Genomic DNA, 25,017 nt, shown 5'->3' with positions numbered 1-25,017 from the left:
CACGCCAACTGCTAAGATGTTCATCAAGACGATGAGGGATGACAACAACAACATTTTGATGAGTGGAAGACTTCAAGACGAGAAATTTTTCAATTGTGATATTGCCGGAGAAATTAACATCCTTCTTTTCTGTTGACGACCACTCCGAGAGATGATTTGTGTCCAGTGTCTTTCTAAGAAATGGAAAGGTGTCGATCATCGGAGGATAGACTTTCAAGGTGAGAACTTTGGCGCGCGAATGTTGCTTGTTCTCCACGATTTCAAGTTAAGGGTATGAAACATCTCGGTCACTATAGTCTATTTCGCTTTTGGAACTAAAGATTGCAAAACATGGCTCTGAAAAAAAGGGAGGTAACAATGGCGAAAATACAATCGGAGTAATCAAAAGATAAAAAAGATCTGATCATTACAAATATTTAATATGGCATAGTTCCATGTTTCTATTTTTGGAAAAATCAAACAGCTTGCCATTCCAATTTTTCTACAATTAGAAATGAATTTCACATTACGGAGGTGCAAATCTGTCAATTAGAAATTGGTTCAAACTTGAAGATCAAAACTGTAGAAATTGAAAAAGAATTTGGCTGTCAATATTTTATATGTTGTAGTATCATGTTTCTAGTTCCGAAAAAAATAAAGGACTTGCGATTTTGATTTTTCAACAATTCAAAATGAATTAATACTAGGGAGCACTAATATGTCTATTAGAAGCAGGTTCAACATTGAAGATAAAACTGTAGCAATTCGATAAAAGTGTGGCTGCAATTTTTTTGCTATGTTATGGACCTGTGTTTCTCTTTTCGAAAAAATCAAGCGACTTATGATTTTGATTTTTCTACAATTAGATATGAATTTTAAACTGCAGACACGCAAAGCTGAACTATCAAGACGGGTTACTGTTTATGCTAAACAAGAGTCTAAGTTACCTGAGAAAGTAGCAAAAGTACTTTGCTTGAAGTTTCTTTTGAGATATGATGGAGGCTATGTCTCTTGATTGATAAAAAACAAGTGACGTCAAAACTAAGCAGTTAAATACAATTGGATAACTTGTTTTTTGCAGCGTCTAAAATTTTGTCTCATGAAATTCTTTATGCATTGGAGAGGATTATATAGCAATTCTTGTGAAAGATTTCTAATACTTCTATAAGGCATAATAAGGTGGATTTGGAAAATAAAAATCTGATTTGGGTTGTGATATTCCATGTCTATTTTGAAGTCATGTCAATATGGAAGGATTAACAAAAGAATTAAGGAAAGATGAATATCTTCATTGACTTGAATAGAGAAAAGTTGGTATTCTTTTTGTTTGATTCAAAATCCAATCAATTTTTTTTTCTCACACCTTGCAAGGAAGATCAGACAAAAAAATAACGTTACTATTCACTAAACCCATCTATTTGAAATTAATTGTCACGACCCAAATTTTCAAATCGTGATGGCACCTATGTTCCCAATCAATAGGTAAGCCAACCCAACATATTAACCCAACTAAACCAACAAATGAGTAAAAAAAAGACTAACACTTAGCAAGAATCTCCAACATTGAGTTCCTTATAAGTACGAAATGCGGAAGCTAAAATATATCACCCCAAGAATTGGTGTCTCAAGTACAAGAGTTTCTAGAATACGATGCAAGTCTGAAACTAAAATGACAAATCTAACTTAAGGGATATCATGTCTGAATACTGAATAACAGAATACGTAAAGATAGAGGGAGGTGTGGGCCACGGAACAGCCAAGCAGCTCACCACAACTCCAAGAACTTCAATCGGACTCAATTTGCTCCACGAGATGTGCTCCTACTCGGAATTGAATCTGCACCACAAAGAGTGCAACAAGCGTAGTATGAGTACAAAACCACGTGTACCCAGTATGTCTCATTGACCGACAACGAAGAAGTAGTGACGGGAGTTTATAAAAAAACAAAAAAAAATTCGTACATTATCTAAGTATATATATATATATATATTACACTCACTATTTAGGTTTCATCAATAAAGGTAATCAACATCAAGTATTTTCCAACGCCAAACAAAACACATAATCATCAAAATAAATGATGTGATGAAATGCAATGCAATATAAAACCATGTAATGAATTGTCTCAGAATACCCAGTACACACTCAACCGTATATACATGATACTCCTCAGAAATACATCGAGAGTTCATGACCCATGGGGGACTCGGGAGGTCCATATACCGACACGGACGATCTCCACGTGTCTGTGTGGACGATCTCAACGCACTATCATAATATCAACAATTTTCGCACGGACGGTCTCCACGTGCCCAAATTACAATCTTAACATCTCACCATCCCCAGCGCGGACGATCTCCACGTGCCCAACTTATACTCAGTTTCATGTCTATGCATGTGCACAATATTATTTCAATAGAGGGGATGATGATGCATCTCAATCAATCAATATGAACATAATACATAATCACCTCAATTATCACAACTATACGGGTGAAATAAATAAAACACAATAACACAAGGAATTCAAGTCAATAATATATCAGCTAATGCCCATATGCTTTGGAATTCTCAAATTTCAATCCACATTCTATAATAGAAATTTTCCTTTTTATAACACCGGTACTCGTACCAATGCCCGTCACACCACTGATACGAGACCACCATTTTTTCCCCTTACTCCATTGTCTGTTTTCATTTTTAATCTTTAATTAGGAAAACGTCCTTCAACAAGTCTAAAAGTCTTAACATACCTCAAGTGCCGAATTCGTGTCACGAATCTTCAAGATAGTTCCTTCCCTTTTTGCAAAGTTTCGTAATGGTTACGATCTACCAATGATGCAATATTCATAAATAAGCGAGTTTGTAGACATTCATATTATTATGTGCCTATCATAGACCCAAAAATTTTCACTCATACTTCTAATCAAGCATCAAATCTTGATATAATTTGTATGCCAACATTATCGTACTTGCTAAATTTCAAGCCAAGAACTTATCTTTAACCTCTCCAAATATCCTAAAATTTAATGTTAAATCATATGATATATACCTAATAATTAATTATCTATCTCAATATATCAAAAACTAGTATCATAATTTAATAAAATAAATAAAATTAAGAATTAATTAAGAAAATCAAGAAACACAGTAATGCCGAGAATACGTTTTTTTTTTCCTTTTCTTCAAATGGATACTGCCAAGTATCCTATTTCATTTTATTTTTAAGAATTATGCATATAAATGCATGAGAAATTCAATGTTCCAATGATTAAGTAATCATTGGTCATCATTATCCCAATCAACCATGTCACTTTTAATTTAATAAAATATGCATTAGTACTATCCTACAATTAAATCATCTGCACCATACAATTATATATAAACGTTAATTAATTCAGATAAGTTTACCTAGTAATTCAATGTTCGTCGCGGCCGTTTGGTGCCTCTCGCCTCCAGGAAATTTCCAACTTTTATTATTATTTTTTTCTTCTAAAATAACATAACTAATCTGTTTTAATTATATAGTCAAATGGTAAGGGTTAGTAAAAAAATAAATATGAATTTGACCCAATTACTATTCAAGTATATTAATTATAATATAGATATATGTATCAACTAAGTACTCCTAGTTATCAAATAGTTTAAAATACCTCTTGAATTTTCAAAAGGAGTCGAACTAGTCCTAGTTCTCAAAACGACCTAGCGGGTCGTTACATCACCTACCACTTAAACAAATGTTCGTCCTCGAACGGGAAAAGAAAAGAGCTAACCTGAACGCTAAAAAAGATGAGGATATTTACTCCTCATGTCTGACTCTGTCTCCCATGTAGCCTCCTCCATTGGACGATGCTTCCACTGAACCTTTACTGAAGCAATCTCCTTGGACCTTAGCTTCCGAATTTGCCTATGCAAAATGGTGATCGGCTCTTCCTCAGAAGTCAAATTCTGATCAAGTAACACTGAATCCCATTGAATCACATGATCACCACCCTGATGATACTTCTTAAGCATTGAAATATGAAATACAGGATGGACACTTGACAAACCAGGTGGCAAAGCCAACTGATACGCGACCTCACCAATACGCTCAACAATCTCGAAAGGACCAATATACCTTGGGCTTAACTTGCCCTTCTTTCCAAACCTCATCACACCCTTCATGGGTGAAACCTTCAATAAAACCCTCTCTCCAACCATAAACTCTAAATCACGACTCTTTCGATCTGCATAACTCTTTTGCCTACTCTGAGCTATGAGAAGTCTATCTTGGATCAACTTGACCTTGTCCAAGGACTCCCTCAACAAATCTGTACCCCATGGTCTAACCTCAAATGCATCAAACCAGCCAATTGGAGACCGACATCTCCTACCATACAGAGCCTCAAATGGTGCCATCTCAATGCTCGAATGCTAACTATTATTGTAATTAAACTCCGCTAAAGGCAAGAACTGATCCTACTAACCACCAAAGTCAATCACACACGCCCGCAACATGTCCTCAAGAACATGAATAGTCCGCTCAGACTGACCATCAGTCTGAGGGTGAAAGGCTGTACTAAGATCCATCTGAGTGCCCAACTCTTTCTGCATAGACCGCCAGAAATGAGATGTAAATTGGGTGCCACGATCTGAAATAATAGATATAGGAACCCCATGCAAATGAACTATCTCTTGAATATAAATCTGGGCTAACTTCTCTGAGTTATAGGTAGTCTGAACTGGTACAAAGTGTGCAGACTTAGTCAGTCGATCCACGATGACCCATATAGCATCAAACTTACCCAAGGTACGTGGCAACCCTACCACAAAGTCCATAGCAATGCGCTCCCACTTCCACTCAGGTATGGGCATCCTCTGAGTCACACCTCCAGGCTTTTAGTGTTCATACTTCACTTGCTGACAATTCAAACATCGAGATACAAAATCTACTATGTCCCTCTTCATACGACACCACCAATAGTGTTGCTTCAAGTCACGATACATCTTAGTAGCCCCTGGATGAATAGAGTACCTTGAACTATGGGCCTCCTCCATGATTAATCTAGTCAAATCACCTGTACGAGGAACACAGATACGACCTTTAATCCTCAAAACTCCTTCACTATCAATAATTGCAGCCTTGGCTTCTCCTTTTAACACCTTGTCCCTAATCTTACATAAATCACCATCATCAAACTGTTGAGCCCGAATCTGCTCCAACAAGGATGACCTAGCCTCCATATAAGCCAACACCTTACCAGATTTTGAAATATCAAGTCTCACAAAGCTATTGGCCAAGGATCGGACATCCCTAGCTAAATGACGCTTGTCGACCTGTAACATGGCTAGACTACCCATACTTACCGCCTTTCGACTCAAGGCATCTGCTACAATATTTGCCTTGCCTGGATGATAAAGAATAGTCATGTCATAGTCCTTGAGCAACTCCAACCATCTCCGCTGCCTCAAATTCAGATCTCTCTGATTGAATATATATTGGAGGCTACGATGATCCGTGAACACCTCACAATGCACGCCATAAAGATAATGCCTCCAAATCTTTAATGCAAACACAACAGCCGCCAACTCTAAATCATGAATAGGGTAGTTCTTCTCATGAACCTTTAACTGCCTCGAAGCATAATCTATCACCCTTCCCTTTTGCATCAACACACAACCAAGACCAATCCGAGAAACATCATAATATACAACAAAACCCTCTCCCTCCACGGGTAGGGTCAAAATCGGAGCAGTAGTCAATAAAGTCTTGAGCTTTTGGAAACTAACCTCACATTTTTCAACCACTAAAAAGTCACCTCCTTCTGTGTCAATCTAGTTAATGGAGATGCAATAGATGAGCAACCCTCAACAAACCGTCGATAATAACCTGCAAGGCCCAAGAAACTCCGAATCTCAATAACTGAAGTAGGTCTGACCCATTCTCTAACCGCCTCAATCTTCTTAGGATCCACCATGATACCTTCCTTGGACACTACATGTCCCAAGAATGCTACCGAACTAAGCCAAAACTCACACTTTGAAAACTTTGCATAAAGCTTCTTCTCCTTTAGAATTCCAAAAACAATCCTCAAATGATGCTCATGTTCCTCCTTAGTGCGTGAGTATATCAATGTATCATCTATGAAGACAATAACAAAGGAATCTAAATACGGTCTGAACACTCCATTCATCAAGTCCATAAAAGATGCTGGGGCATTAGTCAGTTCGAAAGACATCACCAAAAACTCGTAATGACCATAATGTGTTCGAAAAGCCGTCTTAGGGATATCCTCCGCCCTAACCTTCAGCTAATGATAGCCAGATCTCAAGTCAATTTTAGAGAAAACTGAAGCACCCTGCAACTGATCAAATAAATCATCAATACGAGATATCGGATACTTATTTCTGATGGTTACCTTGTTCAACTGCCGATAGTCAATACACATATGCATAGATCCATCTTTCTTCTTCACAAATAACACTGGAGCACCCCAAGAAGATACACTTGGTCTAATAAAACCTTTGCTCAACAAATCCTGCAACTGCTCCTTCAACTCCTTTAGTTCAGCCGGTGCCATACGATAAGGAGGAATGGAAATATGCCGAGTGCCTGGCTCCACATCAATACAAAAATCAATATCACGATCTGGTGGAAGACCTGGCAAATCGGTCGGAAATACTTCTGAAAATTCACTCACTACTGGAATAGACTCAAGCATTGGAGTCTCAATACTAGTATCTCGAATGTGGGCCAAGTACGCCAAACATCCTCTCTGTACCAACTGACGAGCCTTAAGGAATGATATCACACCCTTAGAAGGATGACTAAGAGTACCTCTCCATTCTTCTATAGGAATTCCAGGCATAGCTAAAGTGATGGTCTTGGCATGACAATTTAAAATTGCGTGGTAAGAAGATAACCAATCCATACCAAGAATCACATCAAAATCTATCATATCTAAGACCTTTAAATCTGCATGAGTGTCATACCCCATCAAGGTAATGGTACAAAATCGATACACCCGATCTACAACCACAAAATCCCCGACAGGAGTAGAGACACGTATCGGCAAATCAAGAGACTCACATAATATATCTAGACTAGGAGAAAAATATGTGGACACATAAGAATAAGTAGAGCCTGGATCGAATAATACAGTACCTGATCGATGACAAACCGGAATAATACCTGTGATAACAGCATCAGAAGCCTCAGCCTCTGGCCTACCTGGAAAAGCATAGCAGTGAGAACGACCTCCATCAGATTGTGAACCTCCACGACCACCACCTCGACCAGAAGGAGAGTCACCTCTACCTAAATGAGAACCACCTCTACCATTCGGTGCACCACCCCTAGCTGGAGGTTGTGCAGCCCTGGAAGTCGAAGCCTGAGAACCCTGATGTAAGCCACCACGTCTGGTCCTAGGGCAGTCTCTCACAAAGAGTCCTATATCACCACACTCAAAGCAACCCCTACGAGACGCAGGCTGATGAGAGGAACCTGAATGACCAGAATGCCCTCCACAAACTACAGGTCTAGAAGATGAACCCTGCGAAGTACGTACCGAGCTCGACGAGTTATGCCCAGCGTAACTAGCCTCAGACACTGGTATAGTAGCATGAGTGGGTCTGCTGGACTGAGGGTGATAACCTCTGCCCAAGTAACCCCGACTCCTAAGAGGAGCACCACCATAATCACCTGAATAATGAGTTCTCTTTCCCTCTCGCTGCTCAAATCCCTCACGTCGAATCATCTCCAACTCCTTAGCAGCATCTACCACTTTCTGGAATGGAACACCAGAAGCAGCAACCTGAGAAACTCCTAGACGAATTGGAATAATCAGCCCCTTAACAAACCTCCTCACTCTCTCAGCCTCTGTGGGAAGTATCATCGAAGCATGCCTAGCCAAGACATGAAATTTACCCTCATACTCTGCAACTGACATACCATTTTGCTGCAAACCCTCAAACTCGGCCCTCTTGCACTCCCTCTCACTGCGTGGAACAAATTTTGATAGAAATACCTGAGTAAACTCAGTCCAGGATAGTGGATGAGATCCAGCTGGCCTACTACTAATATAATCTCTCCACCACTGCTTAGCAGAGCCAGTCATCTGAAACGCTGTGTAGTCAACTCCATGAGACTCCACTAATCCAAGATTATGCAACCTCTCATGACAACTAACTATAAACTCATATGCATCCTCACCTAAGTCACCAGTATAAGTAGGAGGATTCATTAGTCTGAACCTCCCAAACATCTTTTGCTCATCAATAGTCATAGAAGGCTTGTTCACCAAATGTGATGTCATATCTGGAAACTCCATACTATCCAAACGAGGAGCTATAGCGGCAGCTGGCTGAGTCCTGGGAGTCTGAGAATCTGGTGCAACTATCGAATCTGGAGTTTGACCTCCAACACGGATCTGTGAGCCATCAGAAGTGACAGGCAAAGCTCCTGCCTGGGTCATCCCCTCTAGGATTCCTAACATACGAGCCAGGGTATCTTGAAGCACTGGGGGACAATAATACTGGTTGGAGCCTGAGCTGGCCCATCCCCCTCGACACGATCTTGCACATCCCCATGAATAACCTCTGCATCAGGTGGTACGGTCCTATCATGACCCTGGGTAGCTACTGGTACTTGAACATCCACAGGTGCTGCAACACGGCCCCTACCCCGACCTCGAGCTCGTCTCCTACCTCTACCTCGGACAGTGTTCCCAGAAGCAGGCGCAGGAATAGGATCCTGACCACCACTTGCCGATGTACGATTCCTCGCCATCTGAGAGAGAATGAGATATCAAGATTAGAATTTCTACAAGGTCAAGTGTGCACGATAATGAATAAAAGAACAGAATATTTCCTAAATGTCCTATAGCCTCTCGAAGATAGGTATGGACGTCTTCATACCGATCCGCAAGACTCTACTAGACATTGCTCTTGTACTCTTGAGACCGATGAATCTAGGGCTCTGATACCAAATTTGTCACGACCCAAATTTTCAAGTCGTGATGGCACCTATGTTCCCAACCAATAGGTAAGCCAACCCAACATATTAACCCAACTAAACCAACAAATGAGTAAAAAAAAGACTAACACTTAGCAAGAATCTCCAACATTGAGTTCCTTATAAGTACGAAATACGGAAGCTAAAATATATCACCCCAAGAATTAGTGTCTCAAGTACAAGAGCTTCTAGAATACGATGCAAGTCTGAAACTAAAATGACAAATATAACTTAAGGGATATCCTGTCTGAATATTGAATAACAGAATACGTAAAGATAGAGGGAGGTGTGGGCCACGGAACAGCCAAGCAGCTCACCACAACTCCAAGAACTTCAAGACGGACTCAATTTGCTCCACGAGATGTGCTCCTACTCGGAATTGAATCTGCACCACAAAGAGTGCAACAAGCGTAGTATGAGTACGAAACCACTTGTATCCAGTATGTCTCATTGACCGACAACGAAGAAGTAGTGAGGGGAGTTTATAAAAAAAAATCATACATTATATAAGTGTATATATATATATATATATATATATATATATATATATATATATATATATATATATATATATATATATATATATATATATTACACTCACTATTTAGGTTTCATCAATAAAGGTAATCAACACCAAGTATTTTCCAAACGCCAAACAAAACACATAATCATCAAAATAAATGATGCGATGAAATGCAATGCAATATAACACCATGTAATGAATTCTCTCAGAATACCCAGTACACACTCAACCGTATATACATGATACTCCTCGGAAATATATCGAGAGTTCATGATCCATGGGGGACTCGCGAGGTCCATATACCGACACGGACGATCTCCACGTGTCTGTGCGGACGATCTCAACGCACTATCATAATATCAACAATTTTCGCACGGACGGTCTCCACGTGCCCAAATTACAATCTTAACATCTCACCATCCCCAGCACGGACGATCTCCACGTGCCCAACTTATACTCAGTCTCATGTCTATGCATGTGCACAATATTATTTCAATAGAGGGGATGATGATGCATCTCAATCAATCAATATGAACATAATACATAACCACCTTAATTATCACAACTATACGGGTGAAATAAATAAAACACAATCACACGAGGAATTCTAGTCAATAATATATCAGCTAATGCTCATATGCTTTAGCATTCTCAAATTTCAATCCACATTCTATATAGAAATTTTCTTTTGTATAACACCGGTACTCGTACCAATGCCCGTCACACCATTGATACGAGACCACCATTTTTTCCCCCTTACTCCATTGTCTATTTTCATTTTTAATCTTTAATTAGGAAAACGTCCTTCAACAAGTCTAAATGTCTCAACATACCTCAAGTGCCGAATTCGTGTCACGAATCTTCAAGATAGTTCCTTCCCTTTTTGCAAAGTTTCGTAATGTTCACGATCTACCAATGATGCAATATTCATAAATAAGCGAGTTTGTAGACATTCATATTATTATGTGCCTATCATAGACCCAAAAATTTTCACTCATACTTCTAATCAAGCATCAAATCTTGATATAATTTGTATGCCAAAATTATCGTACTTGCTAAATTTCAAGCCAAGAACTTATCTTTAGCCTCTCCAAATATCCTAACATTTAATGTTAAATCATATAATATATACCTAATAATTAATTATCTATCTCAATATATCAAAAACTAGTATCATAATTTAATAAAATAAATAAAATTAAGAATTAATTAAGAAAATCAAGAAACACAGTAATGCCAAGAACACGTTTTTTTTTCCTTTTCTTCAAATGGATACTGCCAAGTATCCTATTTCATTTTATTTTTAAGAATTATGCATATAAATGCATGAGAAATTCAATGTTCCAATGATTAAGTAATCATTGGTCATCATTATCCCAATCAACCTATGTCACTTTGAATTTAATAAAATATGCATTAGTACTATTCAAGTATACTAATTTATAATATAGATATATGTATCAACTAAGTACTCCTAGTTATCAAATAGTTTAAAATACCTCTTGAATTTTCAAAAGGAATCGAACTAGTCCTAGTTCTCAAAATGACCTAGCGGGTCGTTACATTAATATAGAGGATCCACATGGTGGTCGAGCAAGAACGTTAAAAAAAAATTGAATCACTACAAACAAATCATTTATAGTGGCCTAGTTAGAATACGACGATAAAAAACAAATACTCTTGAAGTCTCAATAATGCATTCACGAAGATTTCAACTCTAGTCGTCAAATTCGAGAAGCCTACACATTGACAAGTCTCAAAAAAGGGGGAAAATCACATTTTTGAAGACTTCAACTCTCGTCGTCAAATTCGACAAGCCTACATGTTGACATGTCTCAAAAAATAAAAACGCATTCATTAGTACTTCAAGTATTGTCGCCACACTTCAGCAAGCCTACACGTCGGCAAGTCTCGAAATAAGGGGCATTTGTAGACACATAAATTGTATGGGATCAACTTCATACAAAATTTGAATTAAATCCCTATTCATTTGGGCTGGATGATTAATTTGGGCTTTACAAATTCTATCTTATTAAATTCAAATCAAAGTCCATTTTGCCTTGAAGCCCAAACCCATGCCACGTGTCACGGTAACTATACATCCAAGACCAATAAGGTGATGTCACGTGTCCAAATGAGGTGGTAGTCCTAGTCAAATGCAAGAATCAATCACAATATGCAAAGTGTCAAAATGACATCTTTGGCCAATCACAAGCATCACCCCCTACAACTATAAATAGGGGATATACATGACATTCTAAGGGGCATCAAGAAAAATTCTTCAACAAGCATTCTGCAATTCGAGAAAGCTACGCCACGCCATCAACTACATAACTCTTTGAAGGAGTGATCAACAGAGTTTTTTTTGGAGATCGACTTGAAACGACAAATTGTTTTTTGACGTCCTGGAGATCGATAACATCTTAAGGAGCTCTACATCATCCAATAATTCGAGAAGCGCGCTACTGAAGGCCCTTAAATCACGAATCAAGAGAACAATGAAATTATACTCACATCATTTCATTAATAAAATCACATTTTTGTTTTATTTATTTTACTTGTTGTTGATTTTCGATGCTTAAGAAAATTTGTTGTGAACAGCACTATGGGCATATCGATTCCAATTCTCAATAATATAATTACAGCTGAATATAATGTGATTTTCTAATTAAGGCTTTTGCAGCTGGGCTAGTTTTGGCTATGAGATATGTTCACATACTGCCGATGCATTTGAGATCTTGCTTCCGGAAAAAACTTATATATAGTGATGAAGAAAAAATAGGACGGCCATGTTTCACGCTGTTGTCGTCGACAGGAGGAGAATTATGAGGAATTCAGTTTATCTCGTCGGAGAGTTGTCCCGGTATGTATATGTCTTCTACATTTGCAAATCCACCCTCAGAGCAGTTACAAAAAATTACCCCTCCCTTCGTTCCGTTCCATTTTAAGTGATACTTTCCACATTTCGAGATTCAAACAAGTTTATCTTTAATCGTAAGTTTTTCATAAATTGCTTTTAACATTTTAAATTATCAATTATTGTGATAAATAATATTTTTTACGTAATTTACAAATATATATATTTCATTTCAAAAAATTTAAAAATTTCTTACGCAAATATTCGATCAAAATTGAATTATTTGACTGTCGAAAAATGAAAAGTGTCACAAATGAGACATATGCACATCTTGCTAAATTTCATCTAATTCCAACATTCTTTTTTCTTTAAAGCAAAAGCTAAAAATAAAGAACCTTCTAAGATTTAGATTAATTTTGTCCCATATTTAGTTATGGGTATTAATTAATCAATCAAGATTACAAAAATGATCGAAATTATTGCTTACTATACTTATTCTAAGCCCATTTAGCTAAAAGTGACATACAACCCGCCCCAAAAAGAAGAAATATATTAGCTCCCATTAAAAGTTTAGGACTATCTTGCATTCTACTGCTCATAAAATCTGCTGCAAGTAAATCCACTAAAGCCATGTAAATCAAAATCCCAGCAGCAGCAGAGTTGAAAATTCCTTCTACCATGAGTGCAGTTGGACTCGTTTCACTATACACTGTTGATATTCCAAAACCAATTGCAATTCCAATTGGTGTTGTTAGGGAGAAGAAAATTGCCATCAATGCTGCTTTTTTAATCTTAAATTTCGCCTGTTTATACAATAATAAAAGTTAGGGAAATAATATTTTTTTGATAAAAGTTTTTTTAACTTTTTCAAAAATTTAACCAAACAGACTATTATTATTATTTACAGATTATATACCTCAGCAATGCAGCCACCTAAACCCATGCCTTCAAAGAGCTGATGAAAAGTTAATGCAGCTACAAGAGGCTTAATTGTTTTGGGAGATTCTGAGGCACCCAAAGATACACCAATTATTACTGAATGCACCAAAATTCCCAATTCCAATACCTGTCACATCAATAAACAACTAAATTTCAGTTTCAAATGCAAAAATTAAGTAATTTTATGATTATTAATGATGAGAATCCACCTTTTGCAACTTGAATTACATATTCCTTTGAGATAACTTGTAAATTCTATCTCCACTTTCAATAACACTTGGGGAAATTTGCAGTTTTAGTCCCTTAAATATGGATAAATTCTAATATTAGTATTTTAACTATTTTGGAGCATACAGTTCCAACAATAATTTTAGAAGTCCAAAAAGTAGATTCACATATCCCAAACTGCCTTAAATCATTTTGGATCAAACATTGTTTTGTATCTCAAAATTAAACAAAAATAATACTTCACTTCATTGGCAAAACTTTTATCTACATTTAGTTTTAATTTAAACAAAATTGAAATTGACTCTTCACAATAACTGATGAGTCACAAAAAAACAAAAAACTGAAAAGAAGGGTATGCCCAACAAGTAAATGAAGTAGTCCAGAAAACAGTAAATGATATTTTTCCATTTCAAGTTATTGAAATTAATGTGAATTATTCATACCTGTGAGATAACTCTCCGACGAGATAAATCCAATTCATCGTTACCCTCCGATGACGTCAACATAACAGAGCCATGAGCATGTCCATGAGTTGAATGGGTATGCACATGTACCTCTTTTTCTTCATCACTATTCACAGGCTTTTGTTTCGTAAGATTCGAATTCTTATAAAAACTCGTCGCTAATAAATCCACCATCATCGTTCCGATGGAGGAAATCATAGCTATAAATCCAGCAAATGGAAAATCTCCCCATGGTTTTTCCGGAAGACAAGGGCTAGACAAACTCTCGAATGCATCCGGTAGTATATGAACAAATCCGGTACCCAAAATCACTCCGGCGGCAAAAGCCTTAATTAGAAAAAACACATTATTTTCAGGGCGAAAAGCTGGAATTACCTTACCGAGAATGGGAATCGATACGCCTATAGCACCGGCAATTAAAATGGAAGCGACGGCTACCAATTTATACTTCAACGCTTCGATTTTATCCCGATCATCGGCATCTTCATCGCAAGTACATTCTGAAGAAACTAAAGCGGGAAGAAGAAAGAAGAAAAAGAGAAGAGAAGAAACTACAAGTTTATTCATGGTGATAGAGAAGAGGGACTTTTTCAGAAAATAGTTTGAAGATTTGTGTTATATATATATATAGAATAGATAAAAATGAATGAAGTAACCGCCTGAAAATAATATGGCGACATCTAAAGGGCATGCAGAGGATAAAGTGTAAGTTAAAGTGAAGGTTAGTGGGACAAGTGTAATTTAATTAAGAAGAATGACGACACAATGAGTTGAAAATAAGTAAAAAAAATATGAGGAGTGGGGTCAAACCACCATAAAAGTTCCTTGGTATTGTATCCAATTTACGGACTAACCAATTTGTAAACATCTACGTCATATATTTATATTTTTAAAATAGAATTTCACTATTTAGTTTTATATTTTTCTTTTTGATTGGTATAAATGAATTTACTATTTTATACTTTTTAATTAATATACAGAGCTTAAACATATTTATATATTACTATTTTTTAAAAATTTAATTAACTCAATGTTAATAAATTTAAAATATAATTGAAAGATATAAACCGAAATTTGTCAAAAATTGATAAGTAAAATTAAAAAATATTTGATAAGTAAGTAAAATAGTTAAAAATCACCTAAATACTCTCATGAGAAAACTTAATTACCACCTCAACACATATTATTTGGAAGATTTACCCATAAATTATGCGAAATCTTAAATACCCCTCAAACATAATTTTTTAAAACTATTTACCTCCCTAATATGTCATATGACACAAAACAATTACTTTGTCTCAATTTACTTTTAATTTAGTCTTTTCAAAAAGAAATATCATAAAATACATATATTTTTTCTCATACCATAACACTTTAGCATATATAATATAGGCATTAAAAAGTCTTGTTTATTAAGAAATTATTTCTTAATCAATTTTTAAATTTCTTTTAGGTTAATTTTTTTATACCTAGATTAGTTGATTTAATCATATTACCTACATTTTTAAGTGAATCAAATTGTATCAAAATATCATGCATCTTTAGCCTACTTCTTTGTTGTCTAATTTGTTAGTTTTCAAAATTTTACCATTATTAGCTTATGAAAGAAGCCTTGTTAATTTGATCCCAAACACACACACACACAAAAAAAAATAAAATCAGAATTTTACCTCTAAAAAAAAATTCTTCTCTCTTATATTTCTTTTTCTCTCTTTTTCTTGGCCCTAGAAAGTTGGTTTACTTTATGGGTGCGTTGCCTCACTCAGCAGAGCGGCACTATAACTCTTATGGGACAAAAAGAATTCAATAAAAGTTGTTCTTTAATTACAAAATGCTATTCTTTAGTATTATATAATATATTATTGTCCATTTGGGGTTACTTAAAGTCGAATATTAAATAAATTTACTGTTTTCCAACTCAAATACCATGTTAAAATCTTAAAATAATGATTTCATTATTTTAAAGAGGCATATGCAAAAGTTGACTTAAAAGTTAAAAAGTGTAATTCTTGTTTAAATTAAGGACAGATTTGACATAGTAATTGTTTAATTATAATTCATATGCTTTTCCAATAAAAGGAAGGATGAGAATGCTCAAACAAAGTTCTTAATTTGACTGGAATTGAAGGACTATACAAATTGTCCTTATTCTCTCACTTTTAGAGCAATCTTTGCATAATCAAAGAGATAAAATGTCTCATCATACATATTTTTCTTGTTTGGCGTAGGATACATATTCTTCTTTCAATACTACACAAGTAGAGACGTATATAAAATATCTATTTTTAACTACTAATCTAATTTTTGAATTCAAAATTTGAAAATCTCAGACAGAATATTAAATGCCCATCCCTATTAATATAAGGTGTTTCTAGCTGTGACACTGTTTCATCATAAAAAATTACTAAATTATAAATAGTCAAAAGGAAAAAAATAATATTAATTTGAGTCTTTGTTTAGTGATCATTGTTTTAAGTGTGATATTGAGTTTGTGAGGCTTTGTAAACAAAAAAAAATGAATTTGGCTTCTTGGAGAGAAGAGTATTCGATCGCAGTTAATCGTTGAACAATTCATTTGAGTAAAGGTGAGATATTAGAGTTAGTCCTTTTTACTGTCGAGTTGTAATCTAAAGTTGCTATTTGAGGTTAGTGAAGTTTGGTGAAATGAGTTGTAGACTGTAGTCGTGATTTTCTTCCCTTGAGCAAGGATGTTTTTCACGATAAATTTCTATTTCAATTTTTACGTTTTTATTTCTGCTAATTCAACAATAACCTAATTCTTGTTTCGATGGTCAATATTTCTTCAATATTATTAAGTAGTGAATAAAACAATCATATTTTGTTTTCTTCAAAATAATGAAAAAGGCCAGAGGTCAATTGAAGAATGAAATTATTGGAAGGAATAAATGGTGAGATGCACATTAATATAAATTTTTATAGTAGAAGAATCTTTAAAGACAAATTGATCATCATCTCTAGGTTCTCCATTCCATCTATAACTATAACTGTATTAAGGACCCTAGATGAAACTTTTCGAATATATCATTTTGACATGGACCACATAAAGTGTCAACTTGAGTGAATGACTAAGAGATTTGTGCTTTTATTTATACGTAAGACCAACAATTTTTAGATTTTAGAAGAGAACAAGATTAGATACCTTGATTGTCGATGCCATAACTAATTTGATTACTCGCCCAGTATTTATACGACTTAATTTTTTATATGCATAAGTAAATATATAAATTTGTATAAAATTAAATAAGTGGATACACACGTCCTACGTCGTATAATACGCATACGACGCTACATAGAATGCACATCGGCCAAGTAGGGTGTCACATAGGGCACATATGTCTATTTGTTCATCTTAATACAAATTTAAATGTCTACTTATATATTCCCCAAAGTTAAAGGACATGAATGCAAGGTAAAGTCAAGTTAAATGACACATTTATCTATTATACCTAAATTATTTAAAGAAAACGAATGAGATCTTTATTTTGTGAACATTATTTTTCATTTAGTTTTAATACTTACCTATTGAGTCCATCCGTTTTTAGAAAAATATATTTGATACCATTATTCCATTTGCTGCAGGATATATATCATAATTCAAACTTCTCAAATTTTACGTAATATATAGATTCCCCAAAAAGAATGGAAGAAAAAAAAAAAGAGATGAATAAACACCTTAGAATTGTCTCTATCAGCCAAAAGAACAATCAAACTTTATTATTCGCTAGTTAATTACAAGGTAAGTCTCTTGTTACATGTCCACCACATAGAGATTCTTACAGATATTTTAATGAACATAGGGAAAAAAAAAGAGAAAAAAAACAATGGATGACTTATTTGATAAAAAGAATAATGATAATTTCAGATACCTTCGTCTAAATTTGTCTTTGTAACAATAACTTCTATTGTGATTTACGGGTAGTCAGATAGACTTGAGTTTTATGATCTTACTAGTGTACTTGGCCGTTGTTAGTGAAAAAACTTATAAGATAATAAAATTGCAAGATTACAATTGAAAATAAAATGAAGAAATTAATCTCTTCAGGCTGAGGCAAGGATATCTCGCTCTCTTTAAGGAGATTCAAGCCCACTGCAACAAATATTTTCACCGGTTCAACAATAGTTCTTTTTGACTTGTCCCCTCCAGGATACAACAACCTTCACAAAGTATAAATCAACAACTTTAAACAAGAGTTGAGTCCAAAGCTCCACAAAAAAGAACACCTCCCTTCAACCAATAAGAATTTTCTTTTAGACTAACTCTTTCACTCTTTGTTTTCTCTTGTGTTTTGTGTGTCTCAAACCAAATGAAGACCACCATTATTTATAATTGGGGATGTCTTTCTAGCAATGAATAGAAAGATTATGGTGTAATAAATAGTGTATACGATAATCTTAGGAATTACATAAATTACAAGGATAATGGAGGAATTAAAAGTGACAATGAAGTGAGCACAATTGCCATCAACGGCTAATGCCATCAAAGGCATTTTGCATAACTGCAATACAAATGACATTGAGAAATGCATAACTGAAATGCATATGACAATGAGAAATGTACTAATGCATATGGCACTAACTCCAATAGATTAATGTAGTTACTCTCACATTATGCTAATGAATATCCACAAGCGTATGTATAAATGAAACAAAGAAACGGTCAATATGACAATGTAAATATGCACATTTCTTTTAATAATAAAATGCCCCCTACACTAACAATCCCTCGCTCATTTTAATATTTAGATAAGAGAATATATCAGTTGAAGGAAGATTACTATGCATAATGAAGGTGTGCTCTGCATTGAACCTCTACTTAGTGAAATAGTAACTTTTACTCCAGAGTCGTAGTGGTCACAGACTTGAACTATGACTGGTTAATAGAAATAAAATAGCACTGCTCACACATAATAATCAAGGTGTTGACATGAGCTTTAACAGCCAGCACGTTATGGCCATGTGCTATCCTGGTTTCATGAGTGCATTTGAGAATAAGCCACATTCTCATAGGAAGCGACCTACTTCCACACATCACATAGGTGAAATCTGTCGAGAGTGCTCCTGTAAGTTTAACACTCCACCCATACGGGCTACAGATATTCATTAAGAGTTTTATCAACTCAACCTTCACAAACTACAGGAAATAATGCACCTACATCACAGAGAGAGAATAAAAAGATTGTGCATTTTCACAACAAGTCATCATATGATTAGTTTTTTCCTTTAAACCTGGTTATAGGATCTCTAGTCCCAGGTTAGGTTTCCTCATATATGACTCAAGGATATGTAGGCTTCAAACCCATCCCCCTTGATGTGCTCCAGATCATTTCTCTTGTTAAGGCCTTCGTAAGAGGATCTGCAAGATTATCACAGAATTTGACATAATCAACATTAATGGTACCATTTATCGAATATGATCTTACATTACTGTGTTCCCTCCTTATAAGTCTGGATTTACCGTTGTAATAACGATTTTGAACTCTACCAATTGCAACGGTGCTATCACAATGAATTAAAATAGGAGGAATTGATTTTTCAAAATAAGGAATTTGAAACAACAAATCTCTTAACCAATTCGTTTCCTCACTAGCTAAAGCTAAAACAATTAGTTCGGCCTCCATTGTAGAGTTAGCAATTATAGTTTGCTTTTTTGATCTCCAACAAACAACACCACCATCTAAAGTAAAGACATAACCAGTGGTAGAACAGGAATCACCTGACAAAGTGTTCCAATCTGCATCACGAAAGCCTTCAAGTACAACAGGAGATTTTTCAAAGAACAAATCACAATTTTTTGTTCCAATCAAATATCTCATAACTCTTGTTAAAGCATGTCTGTTCATTACCTGGCTTGCTTGTAAACCTTCCAAGTACTTTTACTGCATATGCAATATCAGGCCTAGTGCAATCAGTTACATATCTCAAACTTTCGATTATACTAGCATATTCCTTTTGATTTATTACATCATTTTCACTTTCAATAGGAAATAAGTGAACACTTGAATCAAAAGGAGTAACAACATGCATGCAATCATGAAAGTTATATTTTTTTAAAAATTTTCTCAACATAATATGACTGGTCAAGGAAAATCCCCTCACATGTTCTTGTTATTTCTATTCCAAGAATAAAATTTGCCTCACCAAGATCTTTCATATCAAAATGGCTTCTAAGAACACTTTAAGCTTCATCAATAACGCATGTTAGAGCCAAATATCAATAAATCATCAACATATAGGCAAATGATCACATAAGAATTATTCCAAGACTTATGTTATATGACCTTATCACACTCATTTGTTTTAAAACCATTTTCAATCATGCAGGAATCAAACTTTTCATGCCATTGCTTTGGTGCTTGTTTCAAGCCATATAGGGATTTAGTAAATTTACATACTTTGCTTTCTTGACCTGCTTCAACAAAACACTCGGGTTGGTCCATATAAATTTCTTCATTTAGGTCTCCATTTAGAAAAACAGTTTTTACTTCCATTTGATGAATTTACAAATCAAAAATTTCAGCCATAACAACTAAAAGTCAAATGGATGTAATTCTTGTTACCAGAGAAAAAGTATCAAAAAATTCTAGGCCTTCTAGTTGTTTAAAACCTTTTGCAACTAGCCTAGCTTTATATTTATCAATAGATTCATCCGGTTTCAACTTTTTCCTTAAGACCAATTTACAACCAATTATTTTATAACCTGGTGGTAAATCAACTAACTTTTAAGTTTTATTAGAAATTAGAGATTTCATTTCATCATTTACAACCTCTTTCCAAAAAATAGAATTATGTGAAGATAATGCTTCTTTCAAAGTTAGAGGGTCATCTTCAACATTAAACACATAAAAATCTGGACCAAAATCTTTTTCTACTCTAGCTCTTTTACTTCTTCTTAACTCAAAATCATTAACTTCTTTATTTTTTAAAGTAGAAGTAGAAGAACTAGGTAGTGACAAAATATTTTGTTCAATTCTTTGACCCCCACTATTTTTAGTATCAAAAAGGAAATTTATTTTCATGAAAAATAGCATCACCAGATTCTATTACAATATTATCTTCAAGATTAAAAAATCTATAGGTTGTACTATTTGAAACATAACCAAAAAAAGCACAATTAGTAACTTTCTTACCCAACTTTGTAATCTTGAGATCCATTAGCCTCTCAAAGGCTAGACAACCCCAAACTCTTAGATATCCCAAACTTGGCTTGTAACCTTTCCACAATTCAAAAGGTGTCAATTTAGACTTTTTATGAGGCACACGATTCAACACATAACAAGAAATTAAGATAGCTTCACCCCAAAAATTTAAAGGTGCATGTGACTCAATAAGCATGACATTAGTCAATTCAACCAAAGTTCTATTTTTTCTTTCTGCTACTCCATTAAACGAAGGAGAGTAAGGAGGAGTAGTTTCATGAACTATTCTCAATGATCTAACAAAAGAATTAAACTCATTTGATTCATATTCACGGCCTCTATCACTTCTAATTCTTCTTATTTTTTCTTCCAAACCGATTTTCAACCTCATTGAGATAAATTTTGAAATTTTTAAAAGCAACACTTTTATTTTTCATCAAGTAAACATATGTAAACTTAGAAAAATCATCAATGAAAGTGATAAAATATCTATTACCTCCACGAGTTAGAATTTCACCAAGTTTACAAATATCAGTATGAACTAATTCTAACAAATCAGTTTTTCTTTCAACTTGAAAATGAGTCCTTTTAGTGATATTGACTTTACTACAAGCCTCACATTTTTCAAAATTCTTTTTAACCATTGGTATTAATCCTAAACTACTCATGATTTCAACATAACAATCATTAATATGACAATACGAGCATGCCAAAAATTAGTAGAAGAAAGCATATAAACAGAAGTAGAAGTTTTATTCATTTCAACATTCAACTTAAACATCCCATCACATGCATATCCCTTTCCCACAAAAAATTCTTCACTATTACATATTGATCAGATTCAATAATTTGTGTAAAGCCTGCTTTATTAAGAAGAAAACTAGACATCAAATTTTTTTCTCATAGAAGGAGTATAAAGTACATCTTTTAATGTAGATATCCTTCCAGAAGTAAAACACAATTCAACATCTTCCTTTCCAAGCACTTGAGTAGTGTGATCATCACCAATCATGATTGTTTTGGGCTCCTCAAAATGAGTATATTTTTTAAACCAGTCTTTGTCATAACAGACATGACGGTTTTCACAAGAATTAGTCCACCATCCATCAACATTCTCAACCATGTTTACGTCTGTAATTACCTCTACAAAAGGTTCTTCGATAATATTTTCTTGAGGGTTATGATCACGTTTTCGGAATCTGCAAAATCGAGCAATATTTCCGCTCTTGCCACAAACAAAACATGGTCCCTTTTCTTTAACGTGTTGATTTTGTGCTTTGTGATTTCACCATTATTTTTCTTGGGAGGTCTACCATTATTTTTCTTGAATTTTTTCTTCTTAGGCTTTAAAAAAGTATTTTTATGAGTTTCAAGAGTAGCATTATTCGAAGTAATTAAATTTACCTTTGCTGTGATGTTGTTCTCTTCTGTTTGTAAAAGTGCATCTTGGCCCCTTGCTTCTTCTTCCATGCGGATTTTCATTATTAAGGTTTCAAGAGAGATTTTCTTTTGTTTGTGACGCATAGTTTTTTGAAATTCCTTCCAAAAAGGTGAAAGTTTATCCACTATGCCAAAAACAATAAGGTTATCTCCAATTTTAACCTCTTCGGACCTATGCTTTCCAAAAATCATGATCAAGTTTTGAGCTTGATCTACCACTGATTTGTTGTCCACCATTTAGAAATGAAAAAATCCACTAGCTGCATATTTTTTTGCTCCAGCCTCTTCGGTATCATACTTACTCTGCAATGCCTTCCAAATTTTCTTTGCACTAGAGTAAGTTCTATCATAATAATCATAAAATTATCAGATAGACAATTAAGAAGATAATGCCGATACTTATAAGAATCACCATCGTACTTTTTCGCTTTCTCTAGATGAAAAATAGTTTCATCACCATTCATAGTGGTGATGTCTTCTTTATTTGGATTCTTCTCGGTTAATACATAAGAAACATTGAGAAGACTTAAGTAGAAAAGTACTTTACCCTTCCATCTCTTGAAATGGTTACCATTGAACCGAAATGACTTGTTAAGATATCCCATCTTGACATCCGCGGTTTTTCAAATGTAGTCATCTTTGAATATCCTTAAAATTGTTAATGAAAAAAGTTACAAGATAATAAAATTGCAAGATTACAATTGAAAATAAAATGAAGAAATTAATCTCTTCAGGCTGAGGCGCGGATATCTCGCTCTCTTTAAGGAAATTCAAGCCCACTACAACAAATATTTTCACCGGTCCAGCAGTAGTTCTCTTTGACTTGTCCCCTCCAGGATACAACAACCTTCACAAAGTATAATTCAACAACTCTGGACAAGAGTTGAGTCCAAAACTCCACAAAAAAGAACACCTCCCTTCAACTAATAAGAACTCTCTTTTAGACTAACTCTTTCACTCTTTGTTTTATCTTGTGTTTTGTGTGTGTCAAACCAAATGAAAATCACCACTATTTATAGTTGGGAATGTCATCCTAGCAATGAATAGGAAAATTATGGTATAGTAAATAGTGTATATAATGATCTTAGAAGTTACACGAAGGAATTAAGAATGACAATAAAGTTAGCACAAATGTCATCAACGGCTAATGCCATCAAAGGCATTTTGCATAACTGCAACACAAATGATATTGAGAAATGCATGTCAATGAGAAATGTACTAATGCATATGGCACTAACTCCAATAGATTAATGTAGTTATTCCCACGTTATGCCAACGCATATCCACAAACGTATGTATAAATGAAACAAAGAAACGGTCAATATGACAATGTAAATATGCATATTTCTTTTAATAATTAAATGCCCCCCTACACTAACAGCCGCTATTTGCGCGGTTACAAAAAAATTAAAATAAACTTTTATAATAAATCATAAAATATAAGCTATGAAAAATTAATTAAATATATCTATATTTTGTAACAATTGTTATTGCAAGTCATCTATAAGGTACATATTCTTTAATTGAATTTTTTAATTTTTACATCAATATTTTTTAATTCGGACTTCATCCTCCTCTTTGTTTAAACTTTATCACTACTTACTTTCGAGTATTCATCTATTCACCAACCTAAAGTATTATCATATCAAAATTACTAAAAATAATTAACTAAAATTAAAAAACAAAATAAGGTTAGAAGAAAATACTTTTAAAAATACACAAAAATAGAGAAAAAAAAAGAATTAGTTATGCAGAAAAAAATGACATAAACAAATTCATAATTCTTCTAGTTTTGTTTAGCCAATATACAAAATATTAAAGAATATTTTTCATATTTCAAATAAATATTACATTCAATATATAAATACCTAAGAATGAAGAGTCATTGTAATTAAGAGGATTAAGAATGAGACTTTAATATTTTGACACAAAATAATGAATATTAATCATAGAAAATAATAAGACAATTGGAAATTAAGTTATTAAGATATTTAATTTTATAATAAGTTCATTAATAAGTAGGAAGAAAAAGAAAAGACATAATATATAAATATGACTCTTAACTTGACTTCATCGGATAACTATGTCCTCCAACTTTGAGTGTGCACAAGTAGGCACTTAAACTTGTAAAATTCAATAAGTATACACACGTATCTTACATGACATAATATATGTAGGACGCCACGTAGGACACAAAATTGTTATGTAGGGTGTCATGTAGGACGACTGTGTCTATTTGTTCAATTTTATACAAGTTTAAGTGTCTAATTGAGCATACCCAAAGTTAAGGGTCATAGTTATTAGTTGACGTCAAGTTAAGGGTTATATTTATGTATTATGCCAAAAGAAAAAAAATCACCAAACTAAAGAGAGAAAATACACACTAGTCCAGTCCAACAATTGTTGTATAGATAGATAGATATACTTTTAAATATCAC

The 25,017-nt window shown here is 34.4% G+C and overlaps 2 protein-coding genes and 1 long non-coding RNA gene across 6 annotated transcripts; 1 reads left to right on the top strand and 2 right to left on the bottom strand.

Annotated features, from left to right (window-relative positions):
• Nucleotides 1–1,523: 1,523 nt before the first annotated feature.
• On the bottom strand, nucleotides 1,524–10,405 carry LOC138341705 (uncharacterized). Of its 4 annotated transcripts, none has more exons than XM_069293304.1 (5): nucleotides 10,328–10,405; nucleotides 9,289–9,356; nucleotides 3,753–8,746; nucleotides 2,733–2,808; nucleotides 1,524–1,815 (listed from the first exon to the last, which is right to left on the bottom strand). In XM_069293304.1, exon 3 carries the CDS (start codon nucleotides 8,451–8,453, stop codon nucleotides 6,270–6,272), a length of 2,184 nt encoding a protein of 727 aa, XP_069149405.1. In that variant the 5' UTR covers nucleotides 8,454–8,746; nucleotides 9,289–9,356; nucleotides 10,328–10,405; the 3' UTR covers nucleotides 1,524–1,815; nucleotides 2,733–2,808; nucleotides 3,753–6,269. The 4 variants fall into 4 exon arrangements, 3 of the variants coding, with proteins under 3 accessions (XP_069149405.1, XP_069149406.1, XP_069149407.1); XM_069293305.1 differs by having other exon boundaries at nucleotides 7,151–8,746; XM_069293306.1 differs by lacking the exon at nucleotides 2,733–2,808 and having other exon boundaries at nucleotides 7,151–8,746.
• A 1,350-nt stretch (nucleotides 10,406–11,755) lies between these two features.
• Nucleotides 11,756–13,598, top strand: LOC112940906 (uncharacterized). The gene is made up of 2 exons (XR_003245185.2): nucleotides 11,756–12,357; nucleotides 13,259–13,598. It is a non-coding gene; the product is annotated as an uncharacterized lncRNA (long non-coding RNA).
• On the bottom strand, nucleotides 12,756–15,634 carry LOC101252338 (zinc transporter 8-like). Its single transcript, XM_004231552.5, has 3 exons — nucleotides 13,962–15,634; nucleotides 13,268–13,417; nucleotides 12,756–13,154 (listed from the first exon to the last, which is right to left on the bottom strand). Exons 1-3 carry the CDS (start codon nucleotides 14,547–14,549, stop codon nucleotides 12,849–12,851), a joined length of 1,044 nt encoding a protein of 347 aa, XP_004231600.1. The 5' UTR covers nucleotides 14,550–15,634; the 3' UTR covers nucleotides 12,756–12,848.
• Between the last annotated feature and the right edge of the window lie 9,383 nt (nucleotides 15,635–25,017).

Source organism: Solanum lycopersicum, chromosome 2 (assembly GCF_036512215.1).
Source record: "Solanum lycopersicum chromosome 2, SLM_r2.1".
Classification (NCBI taxonomy): Eukaryota; Viridiplantae; Streptophyta; class Magnoliopsida; order Solanales; family Solanaceae; genus Solanum; species Solanum lycopersicum.
The sequence above is the reverse complement of the archived record's forward strand: the minus strand, read 5'-3'. Positions and strand labels throughout refer to the sequence as shown.